This window comes from Bemisia tabaci, chromosome 8 (genome assembly GCF_918797505.1).
Source record: "Bemisia tabaci chromosome 8, PGI_BMITA_v3".
Taxonomy (NCBI): domain Eukaryota; kingdom Metazoa; phylum Arthropoda; class Insecta; order Hemiptera; family Aleyrodidae; genus Bemisia; species Bemisia tabaci.
Genome location: NC_092800.1, coordinates 27,364,914 through 27,384,696, shown reverse-complemented (window position 1 = coordinate 27,384,696; position 19,783 = coordinate 27,364,914). Strand labels below are relative to the sequence as shown.

Sequence of the window (19,783 nt, the reverse complement as noted above, 5' to 3'; positions counted from 1 at the left end):
TATTTCATTCCAAAAGTAAAGTATACCTCATATCGTAATTTTTGAGGGGAAAAATAAAACTAACACTGATAGGAGGTAAAAATAGGGCTGCGAAGCGGCCCATTGATGGCGCGGAACGCCTTCAGGGGGTTGGACTGCGTAGCAGTCAGGGGGCATAACCCCCTAGTATTTAATTATTTGCCTAGGTATTTGACAAAATGCCTAATTTTACTATTTGCCTGCGACATATCGATTGCAGTGTTTGAAAATTTCTTTCCTCCCCCCTGCCCTTGGCACCAAGTTTTACGAAAATCCGACGAGCAGGAACCGAGATAGCGTTTTAGGCCACGCCCGCCACCTTGGTTTTTCGAATTTTCGAAATTAGACTGAAATAATTCGAATTTAATCGATGGAATGGGAGCCGATGTATCAATTTAGGCTACGTCCGCTGTCTTAAATTTTCAAATTCAGAAAATTCAACTACCCAATCATACCCAAAATCTAAGCTCAGTTTCGGCTTCCTCGTGAAAAATCGATGTAATTTCATTAATTTCATGTATCATATGTTACCATTTCATAAAGAAAAGAGGGTAATCGTAGGCGTGAAGATTCTATCAAAGCCGGTCGGTATGCGGAAGTAGGCACAGAATCCAAACGTTTGAGTTACGCCGCCAGGCGCCGCACACTGTGGTATTTGACCGAAAAACCTGGCCAAAACCTCAATTTTAAAATTTTTTTTATTGAAAAACCAATGTGATATTCGAAATCTACACTGTTTTTTACCCTGGTAGACATGCATGTACCATTTTTCGAGTGGCTCAATTTCCCGCGAAGAGACCACGAAGTTACCTAATTCTCAGCGATTGTTTTGATATGTTTTGGCGCGCTACTCGTCGATCAGTTTACTTCAACTGTGCGGCCATAAAAGGGAACTTCGGCGATATGCAACACATTCTTAGGGGTATATTCTACACAACTAACCACAGTATTTTCGAAATTTCCTTTTTTAGTGATTTTCACAGGAGGTTGAAAAGTGATATAAAAGTGTGCGTTTTTTTCGAAATTCAGAGTCCGATTTCTTTTTACGCTCAACTGCGCTCAAGCGGTTTAGGGCGGAATGTTATAGTCCAAAGTGGGTACTTTCAGGATTCAGGGTTGACAGACTGAGGAAAACTGAGGAAATTGAAATTTTTGACCTTAAAGATGGACTTTTGAGCGATTTTCATAAACACATGGGAAAAATTATGTCGATACTAACGACTGAAATTGTATTTTTCCAACAGCTCTGACCCATTTAGTACCAAATTAGGTGATATTTGGTCACGCAACCTGTTTCTCTGGCCTCTACGCCCTCGAAAGAGAGATAAAAAAAAATAATTTGAAAGCGGATGGGAGGGTCACTTTAAAGTCTTGCAAAAGTGTTTAATCCGTTATCTAACAATCTCTTCGTGCATTATCCTTGAGTATAGACATATTTATGCCACGTTTTACTTTTACAGACAAATTTGAGTCCATCCGGCCGCGGGTGGGGCTTTAAAAGTGGCCCTCTGGCACCATGAAATTACGCCGAGAGGCACATTATTTTGCAGCCTCTTAAAAGTGAGATATGTGGTTTTGTTACGAATTTCGCAGTGAAGTGCCCTCACTTTGAGATGTGGGCCATGGGTTAGGAAGGAACCCATCAAAATGAATCATTTTCACAGGTGCTTTCTGCCCTTACAATGGTTCTTATTATGATAAAACTCATTTTCATCTTATAATTTAACCTTAAATCATCATATGGAGGTCCCGGCACTTTCATACTAACACTAATTTTGATTCAAAACTGTCAAAAATCTAATATCTAGAATGATTCATATTAATTTTTTTGAGAAATGTACAATTACTCCTCAATGTGAGAGATCGGCTGTTTCGTCAAAAATTTTGAAGTGACTTACGCTGTTTTTAAAAAAAAACCATAAATGAGGTAATAGAAAGTCCTTATTTCGAAAAGTAGACCATAGGTAAAGGAGGAACTCGTCTAAATGCACCGCTTTAGTCAGATACTTTTAATCCTTTTAAAGGATTTTTGGACGGCTTCTTGCACCCTCTTTAAACCCTCCGCAGATTGTCATATGATGTGTTAGGTGGTTAAATTGTGCATATTATCACTTAAGAAGAAGTACTGATTGTAAAATATTTTTAAAACTCGGCGATATCTGGTGATAAATAGTTTTGGCCAGCTTTTCAGGTCCAATACCACAGTGTGCGCCGGCGTCAAGCATTTGGTTCGTCCGTTTCCGAGAAAACAAACTTCTTCTTACTCATCAGCTGACCCACTCCGAGTCACCCATGTTGCCACGTCGGACTGATATGTTAGAATCTACACGCCTACGTTAATCTCTTTCCTTTATGATATGGTGACATATGATACATGAAATTGCATTTATTTTTCACGAGGAAGCCGAATCTGAGCTTAGATTTCGGATATTATGCGTTTTAAGTCAAATTTTCTTTTATCTATTTTAAATCACTCAGGAAAATTTGCGGAAAATTAGAATAACAGTGTGTATTATTTTAAAAACATTGATCAAAAATAAAACATTGACGGTATTTGAATCCATTAATCTCCGAGATAACTTGAACACGGTTGTTCTACGACTTTTTACGTATGTTGTTTTCTTCCGCATTGGTTGTCGGCAGCGTGGCGGCCAAAGGCCCCTGTCACTAATAATAGTTTTCAAAATCAATTTTTTTCTACATTCAAAATTCCAAGGAAATGACAGAAATTTATCAATTGTTACTAATGTTTTAACAATGTTTCTTGTCAATTGTATGCTGTCGTTAAGCTAAACATCCCAGGTTTACCAGTAGGCTAGGCATGCCCTATATTTAACACCATGTCAAGGTTTCAGTACTTTAGAGGGGTCATTTTTTTATTTTCTATGCTACATAATCTTACTTGTTCAAGTAAGTAGCCTGGGCTTATTTGTCCAATGCTAGAAGCACTTTAGCAAATCATAAAAATAATCCTAGTTTGAAAATTTTAAATTGATTCTCGGCATGAAAAGAAAAAAAGAAAAAATAGATAAATAAAATGCAGTTATAAATGACAACGAAGAGATATTTAATGAAGTATAAAAATTAAAATGAAGTGACTGAATTAAAGTAAAAAAATAAAAAATTGCAAGAAATAAAATAAAGCCAGTAACGGTAAAATACAGGGAAGAAATAAAGAATAAATAATCAAAGAAAAATAATATTAAGTAAAGAAAAAGCAATAAAGTAAAACATTAAAATTAAGCAAAGAAACAAAGGAAAACAATTAAAATAAAGTAAATAAATAAAAAAGAAATAATCAAAGAAAAATTATATCACGTAAAGAAAAAAAATAAAGTAAAAAATTTAAAATGAAGTACCAAAATAAAATAAAGTAAACAACTGAAATAACGTTAAAAAATAAAATGAAATACAAAAATTAGAAAAACGAATGAACCGATCTAAGTATGTAGATTGAATATTCTGGTTTTTCGTTCAAATCGAAGCTATGTAAAGGTTTTTCGGTCAAGATTCTCATCATTCTGTATAGCTCAATCGTTAGGGTCTTCGGCTAGGGTTAGATAGGTCCCAGGTTCAATCCCCGCGGTAGGCAAAAAAATTTGATAGGTCAGATACAACTATAGAACCTCACAATAAGTACTGTAGTCTCATTTTACTCAATTTCGAAATTTATTTACGCGATTAACCCTTTTCCACCATCCCCTAGCTGCGAACCCCGACATTGCACACCTTTGTATTCAATTTTTTTAGCTGTACGTTTCACAAGAAAATACTCCTCTTTATGGCTAAAAACACAAAATATTAGGTTCTTCTTGCTTTCATGATTGATACACTAAACATCCGGATGGGTCAGTTTACCATCTTTGAAGGTCTATCTCAGCAACGTTGTGCGGGACGTCTACGGAGGACGGCGCGCCCGCCCAGCAGTGTTGGTGCGAATTACCAGCTTTGTTGTCAACGCCTACCTGATCGCGGTTTGAGGTTTCTAACCATCATACATTTGTGCTCGTAGCAAAATTGTTCTCAGGGGTCGCAGCTGGGAATCCAAGATGGTAAATGTCACCTACTATCTGGCTATAAGCACCAAAGATTTTTTTCCGTGCATACAGTGCAGCCGGCGTTAAACGTATATTAGCACCTGCAAGACTGTAGGAATACCTCGCGCATTCCGCCAAACAGTGCGGTCGGCGGACAGCCCATGTCAGCGCCTACGAGACTGCATGAATACTTCTCGCATTGCACCAAACGCAGTGCAGTCGGTCAGTTGGCCTGAAACGCATATTACCGCCTACAAGAATGTGTAGGAATGCTGTTGCACTGCGCGTCATCGTTTTTGACTTTCTGCTCAAGTTTTTACGGCAATTAAAGGGAAAATATGTATCCTCATTGTAACGATTCAGAAACTCAGATGATATTTAATTTTGGTTTGGTTACATCAAGAGAAAATGGAACGAACGCAAACATCGCGTCGAAATTTTTGATACTTTTATTTGAGATCATTTAGATAACTTTCAGGTAACCTTTAACGGAAACTTTTCAGAAAAACTGTGTGTAGCTTTTTAAAAACATATATTAAAAATAAAACATAAAAGTTGTGCATAACGTTGCAACCAGAGATAAATACACACTTTCTTTTGGGTGCACCCGTCGGGGTTTGAATCCATTCATCTCTTGAAAAACTTGAACATGGTTGTTCTACGATTTTTTACGTGTAGTTTTTTTCAGTGGTTGGTGGCCAGAGGCCCCTAGTCCACTTTTTAAATGTCTACGAAAGCTCACTGGGCTATTCGTTCTGCGAGGGCTATATCCATCGAAGAGAGACAATCACGCTCGTATATGAAAAGGGAATGAACAGTCTTCCACGATGTAGCTACCTACCACAAACTACCAAGGTTGTCAGATTATCGCTTCCTCGTCGTATATTGAATATTCGCGCAAGCACGTGAGTTTTCAGTACCAGAGAAATTCGCGCAATCCTATGCATATCCAAAAAGGTAAAAGAGGGGGCATTTACGCAATTCTATCGCAGCCACCATAAGGTTCCCTCGTGGGTTGCTGTTGTATAACTTACCTCCGTCGTCTGTTGCAACTACCCGCTTCAACCAGTAGGATTGCTCCATTTTACCAGTACTCCCATGCCATGTCCGTCAAAAGTTCTGGGATTCGGAACTTCTTTATTCCAATTGCCCCTACTCCATGACCGTGAAAAGTTCCGAAATTCTCTTCAAATTTTGCCAAAAGTTCCGGAAAATGCAAAAGATCTGGAAAATTTCAAGAATTTCAAAAGTTCTGGGAAAAATTCAGGAAAATCTCAAAAGTTCCGAAAGGTAGCGACTCCGAGAAATGGGAGCACTACATTTTACCTTTTTCTAATTTTTGTCTATAACTGTGTCTATCAATGAGACAGTTGCGCTGGTCACAGAATCGTATTTTGATGCTTTCTAATTGAAGTTTAGCTAAAAATTATAAGATCTGTTCAAACAGCAACTTTCTACGTTCAGTATTAACCGAGATATCGCGCTATGAAAAACTCGGTTTATGACGTTATCTACTGCGGTGGTGATGCCCTTGGTTTCTTCCACCTTGGTTTTATCTGTGTTCTAAGTCAAGCAACCAGTGCATATTTTTGTATTACTGATTGATGAATCCAAGGTGAAAGAAACCAATGGTGTCACCACTCACCACCACGGCGGATGACGTCGAAAACCAAGTTTTTCAAAGCGCGATATCTTGGTAATTACTGAACGTAGAAAGTTGCTGAATGGACAGATCTTGATATTTTTGGCTAATATACAAGAATCAAGCAATTAAGCACGATTCTGTAACTAGTGCGACTGATCCATTTCAATAATCATCCCGCTGTATAAACTGCTCACAATAGTACTGCGCGTCTTTTAAAAAACCAGGAAAAAGGACACACGCTCATGAGAAATTGAACGTATATCTGCCAAACGAGACTATGTGCAATAGTGCATTATGATGTGAGTCCTGTTATGCATGTATTCCTACGGGTCTCAAGGTTCCTGTCTTTATGCACATAGTTCTATTTTGCAGAAACACGTCCAATGGACCACTGGACAAGGTACGAATTTAAGCAATCTGATACATGTTTCTTAACAAGAATTTCACGTAAAACACGATTCACACAACGAAAATTGCTGAAACCAACTCTGAACGAAGATATTAACATTTTTATTACACATTGGTGACGAGGAATTTGAATTGCCCGCTCACAAGAAACTCAAAGCTCCACGTGAGTAAAATCTCGCACTACAACGGTTTCAGCAAGCTACTCCATCGAGCAATGTTCATTTCTCAGCATGTGTTGTTCAAACTGTAAGCACTTCTCTATAGCTGAGTCAAAGCGTCAAGATCGAGGTCGCCAGATTTTTATATGGCAGAGATTGTCATGATAACGTTTAGCGCGCGATATGGAATCACGTAGAGCTTTAATTTTCATGAGCCGATGGTTTGAATTCACGGATTAAGAATCATTAAATATCTTCGTAAGCTATTCATGTTGGTAATTTTCGTTGTGCGCATCGTGTTCTACGTGAAATTTTGGTCGGGAAACATGTATCAGAATGCTGAAATTCGTGCTTTGTCTATAGTGGTCCATTGCGCGTCAGTGGCGAGGCGTGAATGATCGACTATCGAGATTTCCCCATTTGAGCTGTGGTAAAGAATCGATTATTAGGGTGTTCGCTGCGAACACCCTAATAGTCGATCCTTTTCCATAGGTTTAAATGATAGATCAATCGATATATCGCAAAGCACGCCACGCCACTGTTGCGCGTCTTTTAAAAATCAGGAAAAAGGACACACGCTCATGAGAAATTGAACGTATTTCTGCCAAACGGAACTATGTGCATTATGATGTGAGCTCTGTTTTGCGTGCATTTTTATGGGTCTCAAGGCTCATGTCTTAATGCACATAGTTCTATTTGGCAGAAACACGTCCAGTTCGCCCCAAAAAACATCTCGGTTTCATTAAGAACACGAGCGAGATGGGGCTGCACGCACAACGACGCAGTTACGGAAAATCTGAGTTTATTAGCACCCAGTTCGGGCAGGGTAGGCAGGGTCCAAGGGGGACGGAAGGGGAGGGTTGTGGATCGTCACGGATTTCGCCGTCCCCGTGTCGCGTGCCCTCATAAACAAAAACCCGGTCATGTTTATATTGGCCCCCTAATAAGATCGGATGCGATTCCTCCTTCTTCCGTGTTGCCAGACCTCAAGTAGAAAAAACTTCGATTAAATCAGTCAAACGGCCTAATATTTTGGCCATAAGATCTCAACTTCAGGCCGAGGAAAAAACCTAAAAATACCTGGGGGGGGGACAAGGGGACTGTGATCTACTGATGAGGTGTAAGAAGACTCACAACGTTACTGCGTTTGGCGCAATGTGAGAAGTATTCAGGCAGTCTTGTAGGCGCTGATATGGTCCGTCCGCTAACCGCACTGTTTGGCGCGATGCGTGAAGTATTCCTAAAGTCTTGCAGGCGCTTATATACGTTAAACGTCGGCCGCAATGTGTTTGGCGCGATTATTCGGACTCGCGTTAGAGTGATCGCGGCACAGACGACTCGGCGTGACCCCAGCTCAGTATTTCAATGCATCTGCCTGATTGTGACCTAAACACTCTTCCTCTCGTGACTTGTACTGATATTCATTAGAGCTCTTTGGACTAGTATTAACATTTTTGGAATTTTTTGGCCTTAATTTCCCCGCAAAATAGTGTGGGCCCGGCACTATTTTACCACCATGTTACTCCAGGCCAACTAAACTGAATATTCGGAATTAAATTCCAGATTCAGTTTGACTTTCACAGAGGCGTTTCTCTAAGCTCTTACGCTGGAAAATCACTGCTTTCCCAATTAGAGATTAAATGATTATTTTTATATTGTAAATTTATAATCGTCACAGAGACTTTCATAGAAAAACTACGGTAATAGCAACATTTTTGTACATAGTTTAACATTCCTAACTGCGAGGTAAAATTTTTGGACGTGCAAGACACAAACACTCGGGTAGATAACTGAACTCAGACGACACAGACAACTTGCTGCATAGAGTATGCCCTCTGGGCTACCTGGGAAATTGAAGGCGAAATGGTGGTGTGCGAGTAACTTCCATACCCCTTGTCAATTCTGCTGTCTCTTCATTTTCAGTATGATGTCGCCTCTGAACTATCAAAAACTTTGGTTACTTGGCTGACTATCTTTTCCGCACAAAGTACATTTGTGGTAATTTTTCCGATTATCGTTGCCGCACAAAGTCATTTCCGCACAAATAATTTTCTGTAGTATGCGGCAACGTCGAGAAAAATATAAGGCATATGAAAGAAAAATCAGTAAACAAATATTGAAAAAAATAGATCAGCAACTTTCATCGACGGAACATCGCCAAACGATTCTTTTTTTTTAAAGTCGAAAATAATGGTGTTTTTCACATTCTTATGAACTAGCATATTTTTACCCCGGTTGCTATCAATTATCTTAAAATTTTTGGGCATGAGATCGATTTAAGACACCCTTTAAAAATACTTACCAAATATTACGATTAAAATATAAAACTTGAAACATGCGCGATTAAAAATTTACTAAGATACCTTTTTACGTCATATTCGTTACAATTGACACGGATAACCGAATTAAAATCATTCTACATTGCCCGCGAATAGCGGCTCCACTATGAACTGATTGTGGGAAACTAACTGCATGTCCTGCAAATGTTACCAGATGTTTGAGATCTGATTTGTGCGAAAATGAGTTTGTGCGGTAACGATGATCGGAAAAATTACCACAATTGTACTTTGTGCGGAAAAGATATTCTGCCGGTTACTTGACCGCGATTTGAAGTTTTTTTCTCGATCCCTAGGAATTCCTGGGAGCAGGTAAAAACCGAAACGGCCGTTGTGATGAAAACCCTTCGAACCAGGCGGCAACGTAGCGTGAAACTGTGTCTGATTGCGTCAATAAAACTGTGATGAGCTTTTTATTTGTGCGCATCATCTGACCGAGAGAAGACTGACTTTTAAGTAATACTGCATTGATGAGCCTCAGTTAAAACAACCCTCCAGGGATGAGCGAGCGAATCCTTCACGCGTGGAAGCGCAGCTTTGCTATTAACTTTTGCTTGGCTTATAAATTTTGTTTCTCGGAAATATCAGTTTCATTTTGCCACGATGACAATAGCTGCGACCTCGACTACATTATTATTTTCACCAGGCTAACCGCGCAGTAACGAAACTGAATTTTCATGCTGATCTAAATTAAGCTTTTACGTCCTCCAACGAGATTTATATCAAAAGACCTGAGTTCAAAAGAAAAGAGCCAACGCATTAAGTTTAGAGTGAGATAATGAGGTTTGAAGTTCCATTTATCTATATAATAATCGATGTTAAAGTAATCCCCTATATTTTTCACGACTATGAATATTTGACAAAAGGAAATTCACAACTGGTTGAGCTCATACTTGGGCCGCGTTAAACAGAAAGGAATCAAGCCACATCAGCTGTTTCCAAATTTAATTGAGCAATTTAATTTTTTACATGAAAACGGTTGTACGGATTTTTGAGAAAATTTTATTGAATTTTCTCCATAGTGCGAAGCAAATTCCTTAAAATCTTCAAAGGAATCCGCACAAAAGCTCTCTCGTAAAAAATTAAAGTGCCTAGTTAAATTTGGCAATAGCAGATAAGGCTTGATTCCTATCTGTTAAACGCAGTCTAATTGCTCCTATCTTTCCCCCAAAATGTGATTTATAGCTCCTTTCTGATGAGTCTGATTACTCTCCTGGTTGTGCTGTGTTGGTTGTATGGAGGAAATGTGACAACGCCTCACATGCCTCATACGGTGTTTTTCCTAAGTACGGTAGATAACCGTTTTTCGGCTCTTACAGCCGAACTTTTTTTTCTGTATCGATTTCGACTGACATCTTATCAAAGTAAATCTCGAACACACGCACCGACTAAAAAAATTAAGCGTCACACTATATACTTCTGCAGCGATTACAATTGGACCGAGTTCAGCAGAAAAGGAACCAACCCACATTAAGTTGAAACTGAGTAAAAGGGATTAGAAGTTTGAGGATTTGAGTATTCCTGCTTAAGGCTCAATGTAAAGAATAATCTTTAACCCCTCTTTTCGCAAAAAAAAAAAAAAAAAAAAAAAAAAAAAAAAAAAAAAAAATTGTTTTAAGACTTTCAGCTTTTGGCAGGAGAAAATATACAGCTAGTGACACTCCAATTCATTCTTAACTCAGTTTTTTTCAGAAATGTGGGTTGGTTTCTCCCTGATAAACTCGGTCCAACTGGTGCTCTGGTGTCATGCAAAAATACTTAAAAAGTACATTATCTCTTTTTATGCAGAGCTGACGCCAGAATAGGTGCGGGACAGATTTCCTGGATTCGCGCGGAAGGTGACACGGCTGCTCAACTCCTAGCGGTGACTTGCAACATAGGATTATCTTCGAATCGGTGAATGACAACTGCAAGTCAAGATCACTACTAATCAAGGAGCTAGTCCGAGACATTGCACCTCGGATGCAGAATGCACTTCGCATATCAAACGATGCAATGCTATATAATGTACCCTGTTTTCGCGATCTTGCGTCAGTTTCACTATTTACGTTGAGTGTTCCGTGAACCATGGCTTTCAAAGTAAGTGTAGCGCAATGCTCTCTTTTCTTCCTCATAATTTCGTAGCTTCTTTAAACTCATCCTGTATTTTCAAATGTTTTGCTGTCTTCTACATCTAACTTAACTTTCCTCCTTGCATTGCTTTTAACTGACATCTCTGGTAAAAGCAGGAAGGAATGGACATTTTTAAATGGTAATTTCCATGATTAGTCAACGTGCACCGAAAAAATAAGTGAAGTTGATTTAACATTCTGCATGTAAAAAAAGTGTGCGAGAACTTATAAAATCTTTAGGAATGCCAATATGTAAAACTAACAACTGTGGCGGGTAATTCAGCATTTTATAAGTTTTCGCACACTTTTTTTACATCCCGAGTTACATTAACTTCACTTTTTTTTCGGTGTGATTTTTAACTGGACAATTCCTGCTAGTAACTAGCTCGAGTGTAGCATTTTCTTTCATTTTGAGGAAGGAGTGTATGCTTTTTTCTGACTAATCCCTACGCGCTGATTTTTGAAATAGGTAGATAAAGCGATGGACAAGAAAGGAAATGGAGCGATTCTATTGGTGGGAGCGGGTGAGTGCAATGGACAATGGGCGCAACCTAAACGTCAACCCACAAAGGATCCTATTAAAAATCAATCATTTTCCACTTTATTTTATAACAGCCACTCGTTACAACGAATAAGATAGCTCCATTTTCCCTCTGCTTCTCTGTTTATTGCTTGGTCTATCAATTTCAAAAATAAATTCGCTGCAATGAATACAAGTAAAATTAAGTTCAGCTCACAGTGTATGCGGCATTGTACATAGTTTTCGGCAGTAGTAGTAGAGTGAGAGTATGATATGGTAGTTTTGACTACGAAAACGACTCATCGTTCTGTCTTCAGGATTTTATATTCAAATTTGTTGCCATTCATTTTCATCAGATTTCATGGTTTTAGGGGGACTTGCATTTTTCCCTTTCCGGATACTAAATGTGTACTTTAACATGGTTTCCTTTTACGTCTAAAACACGAGCAGGAGGTTTCATGTCTGAAGAAACGTTATCTCCAAAGCTTCTCTCTCACCGCAAGCTGTATATTCTTAAAGAATGCTCATGACATGCTGCTTCCCTCACCGCGCTCATAAACGCAGAGAAGTATAAACGAAGTTTAAAAATAGGAATTCAAACCACGGAGGGTCCAACAAGTGAAGTTTCACCAACCCCTTTAAGTTTTTAATTCAAGTGACGCAACTAGAGAACGGAGCTTCAGGCGAGCTCGTTTTTAATGTCGAGTTGCTAGCTCCATCCCACACTTCAAGAACCACGTAACTCTAATGAAAACCCACGGGGGATGCGCGATTTTAGCATAGACCGAAGGCATCGATGTGGCGTGCTTTAAGATGAATCGATTCATCTGCTATTTAAACCTATATAAAAGAATCGATAATCAGGGTAAAGCTTACTAATCGATTCTTTACCATAGCTTCAAATGGGGAAATAGCGATACTAGTCGATAACTCAAGCCTCGCCATTTGTAAATAAGGACTTTCGACCCGGAGTGGAAACCAATTAAAGTATACTCACTCCTATTCCATTCCGAGAGAATATTCTTATTTTGACCGTGCACTGGAACTCATTTCACCGATGGGAAACAGAAGCTTACTTAATTCGAAGGGTGAGCCGATGGACTTTCGAATAAAATTTGCGAGCGAATTTAATGACGCGAAGTTGGCTGGCACTGCAGAGGGGAGCTTAGTTACCTGCGCAGGGGAGGAATTAAAAATAATGGGAACTACTCGCGAAACTATGCTGCGAACCGACGTTGCCAAATATCGGGTAGAGATATGTAGATTTCCCCGTGCGAAAACTGCTGATTAATGTGTCAAAAATGGAGAGAAGCAGCCTTGAAATTAATATACGCAACCACATCCGAGCTATTGCTTACTTTGCCGTGCTAAAGAAAAAACCCGCGTATGAGCCTTCAGGAGTTGCCAAATTTCCTTTGATAAATCACGAATTTCCTGGTAAACTTATGAATATTTTCCTTCCCATTTTTTAGGTAATTTTGTTCGCAATTTCACCTAAAGTTCCTACAAAGTATCGCGGGAAAACATTCATAACTTTTTCTCATAAATAAACGGCTTATCGAAGGAAATTTGGCAACTCTCAAATGTTCTTACGGGGTTCTTCCTCAGCACGAAAGCAAACTGGAGTCCCTTTTCTGAATGAGTGGTAGCTACCAGACCGGGAAATTGGCCTCGATTCACGTTAAAGAGGCTGACGATTTTCCGTAAAAGTTTATTCAACGAAAAACATTTAACTACATTTCCAGGCGCTCAACATCTCGGTTCTTCTCTACGGCTAAATTTTTTAAAACTGAGAGACTAGTTACATCCCGAACAAGTTTAAACAACCTGGTATCGATGTACCCAAAGCGAGACATTTGTTTGTGCGAAACTAAAAATATGGTGTTCCACACTGCCCGAATTTTAAGGTTTGTCGAATTAAAATTAAAGCTCACATAACCAATGACGTCCCATTTATACTTCATTTCATTATGAACCTTCGGTACATCAAACTGAGCACAGCTTGTATGGTTAATGTGACTGATTTTTGTCCTCAATATAGCGAAGCATTCGGAAATAATATAATTTCCAAACATCGCTCCACTGCCACACTAATTGCGCAAGTCACTAAAGGATGACCTCAAAAATAGTTTGCAATGGACAGAAATTTAAACATTGGCATATCATTAAATGTTTTACCTCAGATTTTATAACAGCGCGGCGTATCTGGTCTTGTATATTTTTTCGCTTTACTTAGTCCATTCTTCCTCTCATTCAAATCTTTGTCATTTTCTAAATGATTTTCCACCTAGAGCTGACTCCATTTGCAAACGCAACGGAATATTTTGCGGGTCATTTAACCCTTGCAAAGTAATACCCATTGATGAGAGTGCAACAATTTCAGATCTTTTTTATGCTGCACAATATTTTCATAGCTTGTATACTGGAAACTCACGTGCGAATTTTAACCTAAATACACGAGAGATCGTTATTTCTAACAGAATTCTTTCAGTATCGCAATCTACCGAATAATTTTACTCGCATCGTTTGATAATTTTAATAGCCAGCGGTGCCAAATCTCGAGAATAATTCAATTTTGAGATTTTTATCACTGTAGTCAAAAGTATATTAACATACGGATGTGAAGTTTGGCAGCTGAAGAAGCGGACACAGGATATGCTAAGAGCAACGGAGATGGATTTCTGGAGAAGGTCAGCAGGAATTTCTAGGAGAGATCGGGTCCGTAATGATAGAGTGCGTCAGATAATGGAAGTCGAAAATGACATCGTGTTCGACGTCATGACCAAACAACTTGTTTGGTATGGTCATGTCAATAGGATGACGGAAGAGAGGCTGCCAAAAAAGATGCTTGATTGGGTTCCTCCTGGGAGGAGACGTAGGGGACGCCCAGTGAGAGGTTGGCGACAGGGGGTATTAAATGAGATAAGAGATTGTCAACTCCCTGATGACCTGTGGGAAGACCGAGCTTTGTGGCGATTAGGCGTCGCACAGCGCCAAAGAGCGCTATAAAAGCGACTACATATATATATATATATAGATTTTTATCAATGTCAGTTTAAAAAAAGGGTCGGAAATGATGTTACATTCGAAAAATCAGAAAATGATGTCTGAAGTAGATATTTTCCGTCTTTTTAAATTTATTTGTTTCTAAATTACATTATCATTTCACGCTCCAGGTATACTAATACACGAACGATAAAGATTATTATCACCATGAAGCCTATGCATAAAATCTGCAGGTATTACGGCGAGCTTAAGTCAGTTAAGTCTCTCTTCCTTTCGTAGAAGCTTTCTAATTTTGCAAACTAATCTAATTTATTCATTGCATAAAGTTTCACGATAGATCTTCGTAATTTTCAAATGATGTCCGTCGAGATGCCCTGTTAAATTTTTGAGCAGATAATTTTGACAGCACTTCATGAAATTTTAAAGCGTGAATTTAATTTATGACGAATTACGAGGAGAAGCCTATCCATAAGGAATAATTGATATGATGGAATTATTCACACTCCCGTTCACCCTTGCCACTCTATGACTTAAACTCTCGACAAAGTTATGAGCGAAAGGGTGGATTGAGAGAGGTGCTTCGTAAATGTGATCCTCGATGTTTAACTGTGTCATCCAGTTACTTACATTTTCCGAGAAAAAGTAAAATATTTTCCGTGAGATAGTGCTAATTACACCCCAAGAAGAAAAGAGGAACACACTTTTGACGGAGAATGGACCACTAGACAAAGGTACGAATTTAAGCATTTACTTACATGTTTCTTAGCCAGAATTTCACTTATAGAACAAATTTGCGCAACGAAAATTACTAAAACCAACTCCTGACGGAGATATTAATGTTTTTATTTCACATTGGTTACGAGGAATTTGAACTGCCCACTCACAAGATACTCAAAGCTCTACGTGAGTCAAATCGCGCACTACAACGGTTTCAGAAAGCTTCTCAATCGAGCAGTGTTCATTTCCCATCACGTGTATTTCAAACTATACGTAATTTGCTATAGCTGAGCCAAAGCATCCAGATTGAGGTTGCCAGATTTTCATATCGCAGAGACTGCCATGATAACGTTTAGCGCGCGATGTGAATCACGTAGAGCATTGAGTTTTCATGAGCGGGTGGTTTGAATTCACGCCCCAAGAATCATTAAATATCTTCGGATGGAGTTGATTTCGGTAATTGTCGCTGTGCGAATCGTGTTTTACGTAAAAATTTGGTGAAGAAACCTGTATTAGAATGCTGAAATTCGTACCTTGTCTAGTGGTCCATTGACGTAAGTATATTTTCCGTCCATGTCGATCAAAATTTGAAAAGGTAAAAAGGGATGTTATACCTTTTCACCTGAACTACCTGAAAAGTTCTGAGAGGATAGGAGACTTAGGCGGCTGGGAGTCGCGGAGCGCCAAAGATTGCTGTAATAGCGGCCTATATGGATGCATAAAGGGATTTTAACTTTCATGCTTACCAAAAATTATACCTCCACCTGAAACTGATTCACTGATGCGGTTATTAAGAGATACATAAGAATACGCGTAAGAGGAGGAACTGAATTTGGAGCTCACCCTCTCACTGCCTTGTGATAACTAAATTGGACTTGTTTTTGTCAAACCGAACTATGAGCAATAAGACACGAGCCCTGAGACCCATAATAATATGTGTATAACAGAGCTCACGTCATAATTCACATGGTTCCGTTTGACAGAAATCCGTCCAATTATGCGACGCTCCGGTTTCGTTGCCGATGTTTCTAATACGCGTTTTCAATACGAATAAAACCACTGCAAAATATCATTAATCTCATCTTGGAAAGCGCGCTAATCCAATCGGATTACCGTACGCTCGCACTGCTTTAATTGACGGAGATTCGACTAATTGTATTAATCATGAGTGTTTCTAGGACGCATTGCAATGCGTCCCATAAGTGACGTGTTCTACCGTCCACAGCAAAATCCCCGTAACTCCATTCCAAATTTTGTATATTTCTTACCACACATTCACATACTGCTGTATTACAAGGTTCGAAAATTTCTCATCAAATCCCTCTTTTTTTCAAAGAACTTAATCTCCAAATTTCATTTATTTTTTCTTTGCCCTTCCTTTCAATTTTTGTACTGCTCCTTTTGATCTCTGCTCCAGTTGTTAAGAACTGTTGATTGTTAAAGCACCTATAAATAAATTTATATAACAACAACATGAATAAAAAGCACCTGAAACATTCCGTGTGAGACACTTTTCGGCATACACCAGTTCAATACCGGAATATTGGCCTCAATGAATATGGAGTTTTTTATTTATTATTTTTTTATGTTTCTTTTAATAGTTTTTTTTGAGTGCCACACAATGGATCGAGTCAACAGGAGAGGCCGGACAAAATTTGGAAACTTTAAAAGCTTATAACTCCGTCCATACAAAAGGTTGAGATTTTAAATGCGGTTCCATTTTTTTCCTCGTGAAATTTTGAAAAAATTCCGCGTGACACACTTCTCGGCATACACCAGTTCAATGAGGGAACATTTACCTGAATGAGTAGGCATGAGTAGAGATAGTTGCTTTTATCTTCAGCCTAGAGTCAAGAGAACATCTATTTAAACCTCGGCACCTAAAAGCAAAGGAACAGAAATATACAGTGTACGAAGTGTGGATTTGATAGCGTAAGTCTTGCAGTAAATCATACGAACTCGTAAGATTTTTAAGAAGTCTCGACACATTTTTCATATTCAACTTTTTAAAGGCCTAAGAATTCACAGCGCAATATGAATCAAACCCAGTCATAAAACTCACGAAAAAAATTACCTCAGTATGGAAAATCTTCACCAGATATCTCGACTAGAAAAATATTGCTATAACCTCGTAGTTTTAAAAATAGGCTCAAACTTTTCCTAGTCCCCCGGATGAGAGAAGACCCCATTAAAATCTAGGCCACGGTGATAAATATTCATCGTAGGCGACATTCGATAAAAAGTTGCGTCGGCTCCTGAAACAGAGTACACTCGGCGAATGGCGCGAATAAATAAAAATAAACGTATCTGCAAAATTTTCCACCCCAGTCGATTCCTGTCCTATAAACCATGCGAATGTAGTGCAAAATTGGCAATCTAGTGCTCACGCACGTATATGCTCTCGCCGTGAAAAATAACGCCCGCGAGGATATCGAATCTCTCGAGCGCTACCTATATTTTCGCCGGCTCGCTACCCCGCAAAAATATGAGCACAATCCGCGAGCTCAGGTCCAGGCGCTCTGTCAAACTGGGCAATAAAACGAATGTTAGAGACCATCGTCGTAATCGTTTCTGAAACAGCTTCTCTATTTTTTTAGTGCCGCACAGTGGATCGAGTCAATCAGAAGTCGGACGTATAACTTTTGACTAAAACTACAAATTTTGATGTTTATTATTACATATGAATCAGTGAGAACAAAAACACACCAACTCGAAAATATGAAAATAATCAAGACACATGCAAAACTGCACAATGGTTGAAGAAGTTAGCACAAGAAAAAGATTTTCGGTGCCGAAAGACAAGTACTTAGGGACACTTTAAAGGTTCAAGTTGAAACAGATGCGTTGACTTCAATGACCTTTATGAAAACTAACTCCAAGGAAATTGAGCATTTATGAGTTACCGAGTTGGTGTGTATTCGTTCTCACTGATTCACATCTTATCGGACAAAATTTGGAAACTTTCAGAGCGTATAACTCCGGTTATAAAAAATGTTGATGTTTTAAAAAAGGTTCAATTGGTTTTGTCGTGAAATTTTCTTTCAGAAGCACTCCTTAAAATTTAAAATATGACGAATAATATGATGTTGATTTCGTATGTATGTATAAGCCGCTTTTACGGCGCGCTAGGGTGCTCTGCGACGCCTACCCGCCACAGGGATCTGTTATGGTATGTGAAACGCATAGCGCCTACAAGACTGTAGGAATACTTCACGCATTGCTTCAAACGCAGTGCGGTCAGCGTCAGCAGCGGTTAGCGTAAAACTCATAGTGCCTACAAGACTGCATGGATACTTCACGCATTGCGTCAAAAACAGTGCGGTCAGCGTCAGCAGCGGTCAGAGATCCTCCGGAAGCTGGCATCTCTCCATCTCTTCACGGATGCCCTCTACCCACCGTTTGGCTGGACGCCCTTTCCGTCGCCTACCTGGGGGGACCCACTCCAACAGACTTAGAAGAGATCTAGTCAGATTTTAAATTTTAAGGAGTGCTGCTGAGAGAAAATTTTACGGCGAAACCAATGAACCATTTTTAAAACCTCAAATTTTTTTATTAACGGAGTTATACTCCCTTAAAGTTTCAAAATTTTGTCCGACTTCTCTTACTGACTTGATCCACTGTGTGCCGTATAAATGGCGGAACTATGGAATCACGCGTCTCGCTTAACAATTTGTGCGGTCCTTGTCACATTTTACTTTTCTGGACGTCAACTGAGAATTGTAGAATGGATTCATATAAGATTTTTCCTTGTTTCTTGGACGAATTTCTGCCAAACGGAACTATGTGCATTATGAAGTGAGCCCTGTTTTGCATGTATTCTAATGGGTCTCAGGGCTCATGTCTAAATGCACATAATTACGTTTGGCAAAAATAAGTCCAAGTCAAAATTACTGCAGGGCTAGAGCTCTCTCCAACCTTTGAAGCTCTGAGCGCATCAGGCGTTATGCGTTATCCTATCCTACTCTATAAAAATTGGCAAGCTCAGGTAGTCTTAACGCCAGAAATCCTAACGCATTGAACTTACCACTAAGCGTGTCCACTACCCCTTCCAAACCCCTCCTTTCCTTTTCCCTGCTATTGCATCACCCCTACCTGCGACGTAAGGGAGTATATCAATTTCCACTTGAGTCCTGATCTCCTTGTAACTCTATGCTTTCCAGCGGGCCGATTATTGAAATTTATAGATAAAGCTACAGACAAAGAAGACAAGAAGGATATGGAGGGATCCTATCGTTGAAGCTGTGTGGTTGCAATGGACAAAGGAGGTAGGTAATAGACTAACTAACGGCAACCCACGAGGGACCCTATAGTCAGTCCAGCATTTTCTCGCTTAGTTTATCAGAACCACCCATTTCAACCCATAGGATCTCTTCATAATTTCTACGTCTTCTTTGTCTATCGCTTTGTCTATCAATTTCAATAATCAACCCGCAGGGCTCATGTGAAAAGAGAGGTACGCCCTTACGTTAGAGGAGTGATATACGCTGTCAGGGTCGTGTTACTCGCATAATATTGGCAGTACATGTTCTCAATAAAAGTATTTGTTTCTCTACACATTTATACAAATCAAAACTCAAGTAAAGCGCCCTCAAGAACAACAAGTTTTACACGCTCCATCTCCATCGATAAAGGATCGAACGCCCTTTGAAAATCAGGAAGATGACGTCATAGGCCACATCAAAGCAAACCAGGGTCTCTTCCGGATGAGTTTCAACCAACAGTAATGAATGTAGAATAATCTCTCTTTGCAAATATTGAGCGATTGTAAGCCCTTACATCAAAGGGTTTTAAAAAATAAACAGATTGCTCAGATTTCCACTCGTTAAT

At 39.2% G+C, this 19,783-nt stretch overlaps 1 protein-coding gene across 1 annotated transcript in view; it reads left to right on the top strand.

Moving 5' to 3' along the window:
- The first annotated feature begins 10,528 nt into the window (after positions 1-10,528).
- LOC109033915 (uncharacterized) overlaps positions 10,529-19,783 on the top strand; it is a 34,593-nt gene continuing 25,338 nt past the window's right edge. The window contains exon 1 of the mRNA XM_019046769.2: positions 10,529-10,681. Coding sequence (XP_018902314.2) covers positions 10,670-10,681 — 12 coding nt within the window. The 5' untranslated portion in view covers positions 10,529-10,669. The remainder of the gene's footprint in view (positions 10,682-19,783) is intronic.